The sequence below is a fragment of the Tasmannia lanceolata genome, unplaced genomic scaffold, assembly GCF_043159265.1.
Source record: "Tasmannia lanceolata isolate RefF3 unplaced genomic scaffold, GAP_Taslan_0.1 ptg000037l, whole genome shotgun sequence".
NCBI classification, from domain to species: Eukaryota; Viridiplantae; Streptophyta; class Magnoliopsida; order Canellales; family Winteraceae; genus Tasmannia; species Tasmannia lanceolata.
Genome location: NW_027518714.1, coordinates 9744977 through 9757310, shown reverse-complemented (window position 1 = coordinate 9757310; position 12334 = coordinate 9744977). Strand labels below are relative to the sequence as shown.

The window sequence follows — 12334 nt, the reverse complement described above, 5'->3', positions numbered from 1 at the left end:
TAAAATGAGAAAAAGACAAGTCTGGGATTTGCTTCTGTGTTGCTCTTAAAAAACATTGAACATTTTCTTCAAGTAGAGTAGTTTCATTTCCAAAATTATGAAATGGATATTTGCCTCAGACACAAAACATCTTTACAGAATTTTGTGGATCCACATGAAATGAATAATCAGCGAGAATTCTCAGTTGCTACGACAATTCTAAGATCTAAACAGGAAAAAAAAAGAATAATAAAATGGACTCATTTACAACAACCATATATCATTAGGGTATCAAAACAGAGTTCGTGTAGTGAAGACAGGCATATGTTGATCACACCACCTTCACGCAAATTCCATTCTGCTGCCAATAGTTGAGCAATACATGCAAGTAGTAAAAATAGGCTGCTGATACTCGCACTACATGTTTTGATATTTGCACTAACCCATCTTGTCTTTTCTTTCTTATTTTGCTTCCAAGAGATTTTTTTTTTTTGGAATTTGTGATGACCATTGACAGCTGGTTCAAATTTCAATAGCAAAAAATAAGGTGAGTAAGTGCAATTATAAAGTAAAAGTAGAGCAGATATTAGTAGCCTAAAAATATACTCCTTTCCCATCCTCTTTCTTCTTTTAGGTGGAAGAACTCATGTGAAGTGCTACTAAAGAAGCATATACTCCATCTGTCACCTTCATCAACACTTCATGTCTTCCCTTCTCTGCTATCACGCCGTTCTTTACCACGGTGATCACATCAGCCCCCTTGATTGTGGAGAGACGATGAGCGATAACGACAGTTGTTCTGTTCACCATCACCCTATCTAGTGCTTCTTGAACCACACGCTCCGATTCTGAATCTAGCGCGCTTGTTGCCTCATCAAGTAGAAGGATTTTTGGGTCTTTCAATATTGCCCTCGCGATGGCTACACGCTGTTTTTGGCCACCTGATAACTGCACTCCTCTCTCACCTACGCAGGTATCATACCCTTGTGGCAGCCCTGATATGAAGGGGTGGGCATTGGCTGCCTTCGCAGCTGCGATGATCTCGTCCTCAGTGACATCTCCTTGCTTCCCGTAACATATGTTGGCACGGATTGTTTCATTGAACAATACAGGCTCTTGGCTTACCAACCCCATTTGTTGCCTTAGCCACGTTAGCTTAAGCTTTTGAATTTCTACCCCATCTAGTAATATCCGGCCAGAATCAGGATCGTAGAACCTCTCTAGTAAGGCAATTACTGTCGATTTCCCACTACCACTCTCCCCAACAAGAGCAACAGTCTGCAAAAGAGAGTGACTCAACGTCAAGCAAATAGCAAAGAGTAATGATGGCAGGTCATAGTGACAAAAATAGAGTACAAAGTAACTAAGATCAACAAATAAGAGGTTTGAAAATGTTATAGGTTTATTTTCTCCACAATCTTTAGTCTAGAAAAAGCTAAGAGGCAAATTCAGTGGTACCTTTCCAGTGGGGATGCTCAAACACAAGTCTCTAAAGATCTGCACATCTGGGCGACTTGGGTACTTGAAGCTGACATGTTGGAACTCAATGTCACCCCTCAAATTGGGTAATGTCGTTCCCTGATCGTTGCTCGAGTCAATCTTGGATTTCCTGTCAAGAATTGCAAAAATAGACGCAGTTGAATCCTTGGCTTTGGTGGAATCTGGAGCCATTGCACTGGACTGAGAAATTCCCATAGCCGCCATTGTCAAAGCAAAGAAGACCTGTCATTGAGAAAAAAAACCACAAAAGCCAAAATAAGAATTGAAAAGCAGCACATAATCCCAAATCGAAAAGCTGAATACAAAGAACAAAGAGAAAGGGGAAGAAGGGGAAGAAACTAACTGGCTACTCACTTTGAAAACTTGGGAAAATGTTGCCTTTCCATCTCCCACCAAACGTGCTCCAGCATAGAAGCTGAGAGCGTAGGTGCAGAATAGCACAAAGAAGGAGAACCCAAAACCCAATCCGCTAACAATTCCTTGCCGGACCCCATGTTTCATTGGGCCGTCGCATTTCTTCTTGTAAAGATCCATTACCTTTTGTTCTGCACAAAACGCTGCAACTGTCCGAATACTTCCTACCGCATCATTTGCTACTTGACTGGCTTCTTCATACATCACCTGCAACCAAAAGCAGCATTTTCTTAATCAATGTATTGCCCGCACAACACACATTTTAACTTGTGCTGTGAAAGAGGTAGCTACATAGTCCATCAAGATCAATGCCATAGCAATTGTAGAGCAATGATTATACCCTACTTATTTTTGCATGTTTTGATAAGATTAGCCCCAAATGGATGTCTGGTGGATTGAAGGAACCAACCTTAGCATCAGCACTGAACCCTTCAAGAAACTTAATCTGAGCATATCCTTGCAAACCCACCAAAGGTAAAAGAACCAGAATTATAAGTGCTAATCGCCAGTTAGCTATCATGGCTATCACAAGTCCTGCAATGATTGTTGCTATATTCTGGACCAATAGAGACAAAGCATCCCCAACAAGGCTTCGAACAGTAGAAGCATCGGCCGATAACCTTGCACCAATCGCCCCGCTGAAATCAAACCAGAATTCACAGTTAGAAAGCCTAACATAATGGCCAAAGCGGATTGTAGTTCATGAATAAACCTTGAATTTTCAGGCTCGTCGAACCAACTGATTTCTTGGTGCATCACCCTCTCAAATGATAAGGAGCGGATACGTTGGATGAGCTTAGCTCCGGCAACTCCAAACAGAAACTGTTGTAGTGTTATTGCAACCAGAGAAATGGTCCCTAGACCGAGAAACATCAAGGCCCAAAACCTAGCATCTTTTCGAAGCTCGTTCGGAGGCTCATAGAAGATTTTGATGATAGTGGAAAGCAAGACTCCGAATATAGGGAAAATCACTCCATTTACAACAGCAGCAATCGATCCAAACAGTAAAACTGGCAGCTCTGGCTTATTAAGGTAGGCTATCCGTCTTATCGAAACTTCCTTTTGGGTTTCCTCATACCCATCACCTCTTTCTTTACCATCATCTCCTACTTGGCGATCCTCTTGAAAGCTTATGACACCAGGCAAAGTAAAGGAGACCGAGGAGCGTCTACTGCTTCCCCTGCCTGAAGATTCTCTACTTATGGATCTCTTTAGAGACAACCTATGGCTCCCGGATCTGCCGATGGTGTCACCGGTATCAAAGCTTGAATCAACCTTATCCAGGTCCGTGGAGGGCAATTCTTCCGATTGGTTATTCACATCTTGTAGACGTATAAGCTGAGAGTAAGCCCCATCAGGATCCTTAATCAACTCCGAATGAGAACCTTGTGAAAGGAACAAAAATGTAAAATGCTAATATAGAACTTAATCTAGTTCAACTGAATAGAAATTGTAGTCCAATAAAAATGTCAGATTACCTTGCTCCACAATATTTCCCCGATGCACAACTGCTATTGTGTCGGCATTCCTTACTGTGCTCAAACGATGGGCAACAACCACAGTTGTCCTGTTTAACATAATCCTCACGAGCGCTTCTTGAACTATGCGCTCGGATTCAGCATCCAATGCACTCGTTGCTTCATCTAGAAGAAGGATCTTAGGGTTCTTCAGAATTGCCCTTGCAATTGCAATCCTCTGTTTTTGACCACCAGACAGTTGGGTCCCATGCTCACCAACCATTGTGTCAAGGCCCTGTCGGTCACCACCATGGCATCCAATTAGCCAATGAATTATGAAACACATTTAAACTCTACATGATAAGATACTGAATTGATTAAGGCTCCATTTTGACGTAAAAATGGGCGTAAAATTTGTTTTATGTTCATTTTTACAACATAAACCAAATGTTACGTCCATTTTTACATAGAAAGATAGGAAACTAGAAGTGAGTTACCTTTGGCAGCTTATCTATGAACTTTGCAGCATTAGCAAGCTCAGTTGCGGTTCTGATTTCTTCAAGTGTTGCGCCTGCCTTTCCATAAGCAATGTTCTCTTTTATGGTAGTCATAAATAAGATGGGCTCTTGGCTGACAAGACCGATTTTCTCCCTAATCCACCCAAGTCGCAGCTTCTTTAAGTCGATGCCATCTATAAGCACTTCACCAGCTTGGGGATCATAGAATCTTTCTACCAGACTGATCACTGTCGACTTCCCACTGCCACTCTCCCCTACTAGAGCTGCAGTTGTACCACTTGGAACATGCATTGAGAATCCCGAGAACACTTGAACAGCAGGCCTTGCAGGGTAGCTAAAGTACACATCTCTCAGTTCGATGTCACCCTTGATATCTTGCAATATAATCCCACTCGTGTCATAGGCATCAATCTCCGGTTTCCGTGCAATTGTCTCAAACATCTTGTAGGCCGCAGCTTGCCCTGCTGCAAATGAGTTTAAGGAAGGGGATGCCTGGCCTAGAGACCTGGTTCACCACATAATTTCAGGAGACAAAGGCAAAAAAAAGACTAATGGTTTTGAGAAAAAAAAAATGGTGCACTCCATAAATGGAGAACTGAAATCCATGATCCTGTCCAATAAAGAATTTAGCCAGAACCCTGGATTGGCTTCAGAACAGTCTTGCTGTTGCACACTATGTCACAACTATCTCCGATATTTTCAAAATATAGCGATTTTATCGCGACATTTTGATAAAACGACAAATCCTGAAATAATCCCGAGAATTTTAAAATTATAGCGATTTTTTCATTTACCACGATAATATTGCGATAATATCACGATATTTTACGGTATTTTAACGATATTCTATATTTTATACCTTTTTTCTTAATTTATATATTTTTAAATATTTTTTTTTATTTTTCGCAATGTAAACCCGAAAAAATAAAACAAACTTCATATATCCTGAGATTTTCCCTTGCCGAGAAATTCCCAAGAATGATATTTGTGACTTAGGTTGCATGGGAAAAATTTGAACCCTGAAACAACATATGATTCAGACTTACATTCCGCCGGTCATGATGGCTAGCATGACGTTGATGATTTCTCCACCGTTGTACCCTTTATGAATGATCAACTTGGAACCATACCACACAGCTAATCCATAGCTGCCAAATATGATAAACAAAAAAGTACCCATCCCTAAGCCCGAAGCCAAACCTTGTTGAATGGCAGATGCATATGCAGTTTTGAGAGACTTGTTATATTTCGACACAGCTTGACTCTCCCCAGTGAAGGATACAACCTTGAAAATGTTCAGGAAAGTGGGAATCAGTACAACTGAATCCTGAACTGAGAATGTCAAAAGATAATACTAATAAGGGGAATACACATCTTATAGAGTATATGTGATTACTGTTCTAATTGATCCGATCGTTTGTTCTACAACATTTCCAGCCTCAGCATATGCTATCTGCCCGACGCTTGACATTTTTGACATGAATATTGACAAAACTGCACCGGCAACAACCAGAGGTGGAATACATGACAGCATCACAAGTGAGAGAAGCCATCCTTTTATAAATGCTACCACAAAGCCACCAAAGAAAGTCGAAACAAGCTGTATGGACTTTCCAACCTGAAAAAAGAATGTGAATCTGAATTGAGTATTACTATTACTATGCCTCATTATCAAGTTATTTGTTGCTTTCGATACACCTTTCCTTGCTGAAACAATCGGAATATCATAAAGCAACATTTGGCAAGAAAATGGTTCTATATACTGTACTGATATATATATATATATATATATATATATATATATATATGAGGAAAGTGAAGCTACACCGCCGGCTCAAAATACAATGGGCCCACATTGTTTTGGTGATCAAAAGAATTCATTTGATTGGCCCTCACATAGATAGGGTGTCCACCAAAAATCAGCTCCATAGGATCATCCCAACCCTACGATTTGTGGAGGCAAAAATGAACGTGTAAAAACTGATCTCCATAGGATCATCCCAACCCTTCAAACTGTGGAGGCAAAAATGGACAAATTTGTGAAGGTTTTTACACGTTCATTTTTGCCTCCACAAATCGTAGGGTTGGGATGATCCTATGGAGCTGATTTTTGGTGGACACCCTATCTATGTAAGGGCCAATCAAATGAATTCTTTGGATCACCAAAACAATGTGGGCCCATTGTATTTTGAGCCGGCGGTGTAGCTAAGTTAGCTACACCGGCGGTGTAGCTTCACTTTCCTCTATATATATAACAAATTTGCCCATTTTTGCCTCCACAGTTTGAAGGGTTGGGATGATCTTATGGAGCTGATTTTTGGTGGACACCCTATCTATGTGAGGGCCAATCAAATGAATTCTTTGGATCACCAAAACAATGTGGGCGCATTGTATTTTGAGCCGGCGGTGTAGCTTCACTTTCCTATGTTTGGAACTCTAGGTTGTGAATTTGATGGTACAAAACACCAATGCTTGTTTGAGCCAGATCTTGGAATAAAACAAGTAATTTGAATAAGAAAAAAAATCCATACAACTTATCATTTATTGAAGTACGAAAAATGAAACTTGACCAAACATTTAATTGCCATCAAAGGAACCAAAATTGACAGTAGTATCTGTCAATACAAATTCCATAGGGCGGCCCAGTGCACGAGGCTACCGCCATTGCGGGGTCTGGGGAGGGCTAGATGTATGCAGCCTTACCCCTGCTTTGCAGAGAGGCTGTATATAGGTTTATCTTAATTCATTCTAAAGCATGTATATAAGTTGTCAATACAACTTATATTGACAATACAACTTCCATAGCTTATCTTAATTCATTCTAAAGCATGTATATAGGTTTCAGTATCCTCTCATAGCCACTTCTCATCACCAGTCAGAGGATAACTACAGCCATTTCACTTTCGTGCCAGTAAGTCTCTATAATGGTCCTGCAATCAGTTTGTTGAATGAACATGCAATTCAATGTGGTAAGAGATCCAAAAGAATGAGTTATAGGAATTGATAACACCAAAACAAGTATGAATTGATCAATTCGTCAATAATCTATATATCATGAATAGGATTTCAACATGGCATGTGTTATCTGTAACATGTAAGCTATCATTCAAGTGTTGCAGAGCACTTATTCAATAATACCGGCCTTGTTTTCTCTCTAAACTTATAGCGGATGAAAAACATCCTCACCTTTTCCCCCATGGCATCTTGAATGAGTATTGTGTCACCGGACATCCTCCCTACGATTTCTCCGGTCGAGGTTTCCTTGTCAAAGAATGCAATATCCTGCCTCAGTATGGTTTTTAGATACAGACTTCGAATGCGAGAAGCCTGTCTTTCCCCTGTCACCATCCAGCATGATACCTCTGCCAAGGACAACAGTAAAAACAGTAAAATATACGCAGATGGCAATTTTCTGGTGCCAAACCCAGATCATAATCTTGCATGAATATAGGCCTTTCAACCTGACAGAAATAGTCAAATATGTAACTGATTTCCGAGAAATAAAATTTAACTTTGAGTTGGGAGGCGTTTTTCGGAAGTGTTCAGGCTATGTTGCATGGATTCTTTGCCCCCCTATACTGAATCCGTGTCGACACGTCTCCGCATCCGAATCAAACATGGATTCACGCGGGACACACCCTGATTCTTGTCGTAGCCTTGTCCCGCACGAATCGTGTTTTTTTTCAGGTGAATCCGATTCATCGTTGTCTCTTTTGAAATGCGAATCCTATATATTTTCCCTTTAAACGTATTTTATTCTTGACTTTTTTTATATGAAAGCACAACCCGTACTTTTTTTAATAAAAACCCTAGCGCCTCGACCCTCGAACATCTACCTGCTTCCTCCTTCAACTCTCTTAATACAATACTCGCCTCAACCCTCTACCCTCAAAATTTTGATGAAAATTTTATTTTATTTTAAAATTACCGAATCCGAATCCTACTTTTGGGGATTTGCCGAATCCAACACCTCGAATCCGTGTCGGATCCCGACACGCGAATCTGAATCCATGCAACACTGTGTTCAGGGGACATCATTTACTCTTTTTTGCAGGCCCTATTGGCATCACAGATTCAACAGGAGCTGAGATCCTTGCTCTGCACGAAGGATTGATCGTTTTCACTAGAAACACAAAAAGAAGATTGGAAGTGGAAAAGTGATTCCTCTAACACTGTCATGTGGGCTAAAGGGACAAGTGATGGCCCATGGAGACTCGTCAATCTTATGGATGAAATAAAAGATACGTGTTTGTTTGGTCTTTGCTCTTTTTCTCTCATTCCTAGAAGCGCCATCCGGAGCTTGTAGAGGCTCATTTTATATGGAGCAATGAAATGCAAAACAAAAGAAAAAGGTTGGACTGCCCTTGAAACAGTGTATTAATGCTTGGTGCTTTGGATACTTGAGACAGCATAACTTGGTAGAGGGGTGATTTCTTTGCATGTATCCATAGGTTCATAAAAAGGTGATGATAAACCCCACTTCCTTGTAGTTTTTCAAAGACAGTTTCTTTTGGTTCTGAAATATTCACAGCAAATTACTACTCTGTGGGTGTTTCACAGGATTATTTACCTTAATAAGAATTGTTTTTTCGGTCAAGGAAAATAAAACTAAAGAAAAACATTAATCTTGTTGTGGCATTTATAGAATCCAGATAGGATAGAAGTTCTTTCAGAAAATCCTAAATGATTTATACTCCAATCAATCCAACCAATAGAAAAGGAAAAGGAAACACAGATAAGGTCCCAGACTAAAACAACTGAAAAAAACTTTAAACAAAAAATTGCACTTACGCAGGAATGAAGCAGCACCCGAGCCAACAGCTAAGTACACAAATTTAAGAGCTACCTGAAACAATAGATACCACCAAACTCAAATTCAGACCACTAATTGATTATCCAGCTTCCATCAGAACATCAAAATTTCAAGCAAAACAAAACCAATAAAAACAAAGGGAATTAGATTTGCAGTCACTTTCCCTACATTATCACTCTGTTTTGTTTGCCTTTCATATTGGCTGCATTTTCCACTCCTCTTGATTGGTTTTTTTTTTTTTTTGCAAGAAAGGAAAAACAAAAGTGAATGGAAATATCATTTCACCTTGCGAAGATACGGAAGAAAAGGAGAAGGAAGATGGAATGATGGGTAGTGTGATGCTAAAATCAATGAAATGGGGTGAGTAACTTCACATCTAATTATGAGAAAACTATATGTTTAGAAATGATAATTCGATAATAATAGCAAATAACAACAATTATTTGTTCCATTGTAGAATCGGAATAGTAAACCTCATTATAGAATCGGATAGCAAGGTGTTGATGGATCTCATTTCAAAGAAAGAGAGCTACCCGTGGTCCATCTCCTCTTTCTGGACGGAAATGATGTTACTCATGGATCAACTTTGCCTCTCCCATCAACACCAATTCAGAGAAGGAAATAAAGTTGCGGACGCTCTCGCAAATGAAGCTGTTATTACCAAATCGAACCGCATTTATTAAGGCTGGTCAGAAATGCCAACCACAGCCCGTGGGGCTGCAAGATGTGATGCCTTAGGTCTTCCAAATCTCCGGTTGAGGATGACTTAGGTGGTGGGCGATATTAAGGGAATGTGTTGTTTTTTGGTTTTTCCCCTTTTGGTTTCTGATTTAGAGTCGAGTCGATTAGCCCTCTTCTTGTAATTTTGCAAATTCTATATAATATTTTGAGGTCCTCCCCGGGGCCGCAATCTGTTCCGGGTTAAAAAAAAAAAAAAAAAAATTTATTTGTTCCACTGAGCGTAAATATGAGGGGGGCAACTCATTTCAGAATAAACTATGTCAGAGTAATTTACTTACCCTGCATTGGTTTACTTTTGAATTAATTTTTCGTTGTTCCAATGTATAGGCCTATAGGGTAAAGTAAGAGAGTATTTGAGTTCCTGTAAATTTTCCAAATTATCTGATCAACCAAGTTCCATATCGTGTTGTTCCTGCTGTGTCATAAGTCTATGGGTCGTTTAACTAAGGCTTATATGACAATGCTTCTCAGACTTCAGCTTTCAGAGCGGGCAAAATCATGTTGCTTCTATAGTGACATTAGAGGATAGACATGAGACTGATTGACAAGATATCATGAAAACAAACTCTACCAAGTGATATCGAAATCATCCTATTGTAACATAAGATATAGAAAGCCAAAGGATCCCAGGAATTATAGAATGACAGTAGCGGTTTGCCACTTCAAATATAAAGTTAAAAAGAATGAGAAGTTGCTAGAATAATCTAAACATTAAAAGTTCCACAGATGAAGATGTTTGGCTTTTCAGGCAGTTAATCTTCGATCTTGCCAATATCCACACAAGTAGATTAGTAAAACAAGACTAAAAACTGTTGGTAAATGGGTTGATATTAGATCAATATCCTAAATGAATGGACAGCTATAATTCATCCCGCTTCATAAGATTCTCCCAATTCTAACTTCTTCATCATTTCAGCCTGTTTTTCAAGCAAGAAACGGAGCTTTCCCTCCTTGTAAGCCGTCAGAATGCAGGAATGAATTCTCTTTAATGCCATTGTAGTTAGGGGTGGCAAAATTGGCCGAAACCGAACCGGAACCGAGCCGAAAATTCAGTTTCGGTTTGGTTAAACCAAACCGATTCAAATTTCGGTTCGGCCCCCAAACCGAACCGAAACCGAATATTTCCAATTACTATGAGTAAGGGGTGGCAAAATTGGCGGAACCGAACTGAAAATTCGGTTTGGTTCGGTTTGGGGGTCGAACCGAAACCGAACCATTGCCACCCCTAATTGTAGTGGGTGGATCTTTTACATCTTATTCTCCCTTTCTAATCCTAAGAACTAAGAAGTCTATCATCATCGACTCATCTATAATTCCTTTTTTTTTTCCCTCAGCTGATAGGCCTTATCATGAGCTTTGTTTATGACAAAAAACAGATCAGGAACCAGGCCATAAAATTTAGCCCACCTCAAAGTATGAAAAACAAAAACTCTCACCTAAACTTCCCAATACGTTAAGAAACGAGGGTATTGGGGTAAAGAAAAAGTAGTGAGGAAGCAGACCTAATTTTTTTTGCAAAAGAACTGAAGTAATCGGCTTGCAAATAAAGTCATCACTACAGTGTAAATTTTGCAACTCACGCAATGCCATAATTTCGTGACCAAAATACCCGCAGTACATTTTTTTTTCACCCAATACGGATTACGGATTCCCAATTTCCTAGCAATGCTCCAAGAACAAAATACCCATGACAAGTATTCATAAGTTTTGAATCAAGAGTATAGGAATATCATTTCTAGCATTCTTATGCATGGGCGAAGAAAAAATGGGCACACCCATCAGAATAAAACATGACATGTTATGTGTAAATTTGTGGGACCCACTATATACATGGGTTTGGGTGGAGACTGTGGGACCCACCCCAAGGCAAAATGGTGGGCCTAAAACATATCACAGAGCATGCCGTACATTTTGCTCTATTTACAAAAGAGTAACTTTTATCTTTTCACAGATAAGGACATTTTGGTCTTTCACTGAGTCAAAAACACATTGATGGCATGACCGGAAAGAAGTAGACTGTTCTTGCAAATAAAGTAGACCGTTACCTCAAAGGTAATGGTGAAATAAGTATACTGTTCTTGCAAATAAAGCAAAGTAGAGGACTTTTTTGCAGAAAACAAGAAAGAATAAAAATAAAGAAAAAAGCAAAGTAGAGGACGTTTTTTGCAAATAAAGCAAAGTAGCTCGCACACAAATGTTTTACCCCCATTTACCAGGAACACAAGGGGTTTTAACCAATCACACGAAATATTCAGAGCTGTATATACATCTATTGCCTAGAAAATGCTGAGAATGGAAGAGAATTGAGAATATATTGATCATACCTTGGATACTTGATGAACAACGTGGTTAATATCCGACTCTCCAAAGGCGTTTATGAGCTGGCCAAAGATCAACGTCATTAAAGGCATGGAAAGCCCATTAGCAGTGGCTGCCACTGTCCCAACCATCATCAACCCCACATCGAAAGAGTCTGCAAATGAGAATAACTTGTAGAAGGGGACCTTCTCATCTCCCCCATTTTCTCCCTTTTGAATTTCATCTTTATCTAAACCTTCTTTCATCACTCACCAGATATCTATCCTCTTTTTATTTTCTCTTCTCTCTTGGCCCTTTACTTATCTTCCTCTCCTCCTCTATCATTCATAAAAGTAAAAAAAAAAAAACACACATATTACCCAACATGGGATTTGTTAGCATGTCAAAGAATCAAAAGAATAGAGAAAAAAAAGGGAACAGAGGGGTGTGATTAGAACCAAATATGTTTCTATCATTCCAAAACAGGACAAAAGAAAGATCTAGTAATATTTTCTAAATAGAAAATCCCAGAACGGAAATTAAAAGAAGGAGGTGATGTCTGGTTTAATCGCTTACCACAACTGAAAAGTGGCCAAAAAAATAAATAAATAAAT

General features: G+C 39.4%; 1 protein-coding gene across 2 annotated transcripts; it reads right to left on the bottom strand.

Moving 5' to 3' along the window:
* On the bottom strand, positions 1–12334 carry LOC143862604 (ABC transporter B family member 9-like). 2 transcript variants are annotated; one of them, XM_077373667.1, is made up of 13 exons: positions 12297–12328; positions 11747–12058; positions 8660–8714; positions 7055–7230; positions 5265–5486; positions 4915–5153; positions 3848–4373; positions 3372–3645; positions 2606–3278; positions 2303–2531; positions 1834–2100; positions 1438–1701; positions 1–1257 (listed from the first exon to the last, which is right to left on the bottom strand). In XM_077373667.1, exons 2-13 carry the CDS (start codon positions 11984–11986, stop codon positions 610–612), a joined length of 3813 nt encoding a protein of 1270 aa, XP_077229782.1. In that variant the 5' UTR covers positions 11987–12058; positions 12297–12328; the 3' UTR covers positions 1–609. The 2 variants fall into 2 exon arrangements, with proteins under 2 accessions (XP_077229782.1, XP_077229781.1); XM_077373666.1 differs by having other exon boundaries at positions 11747–12334.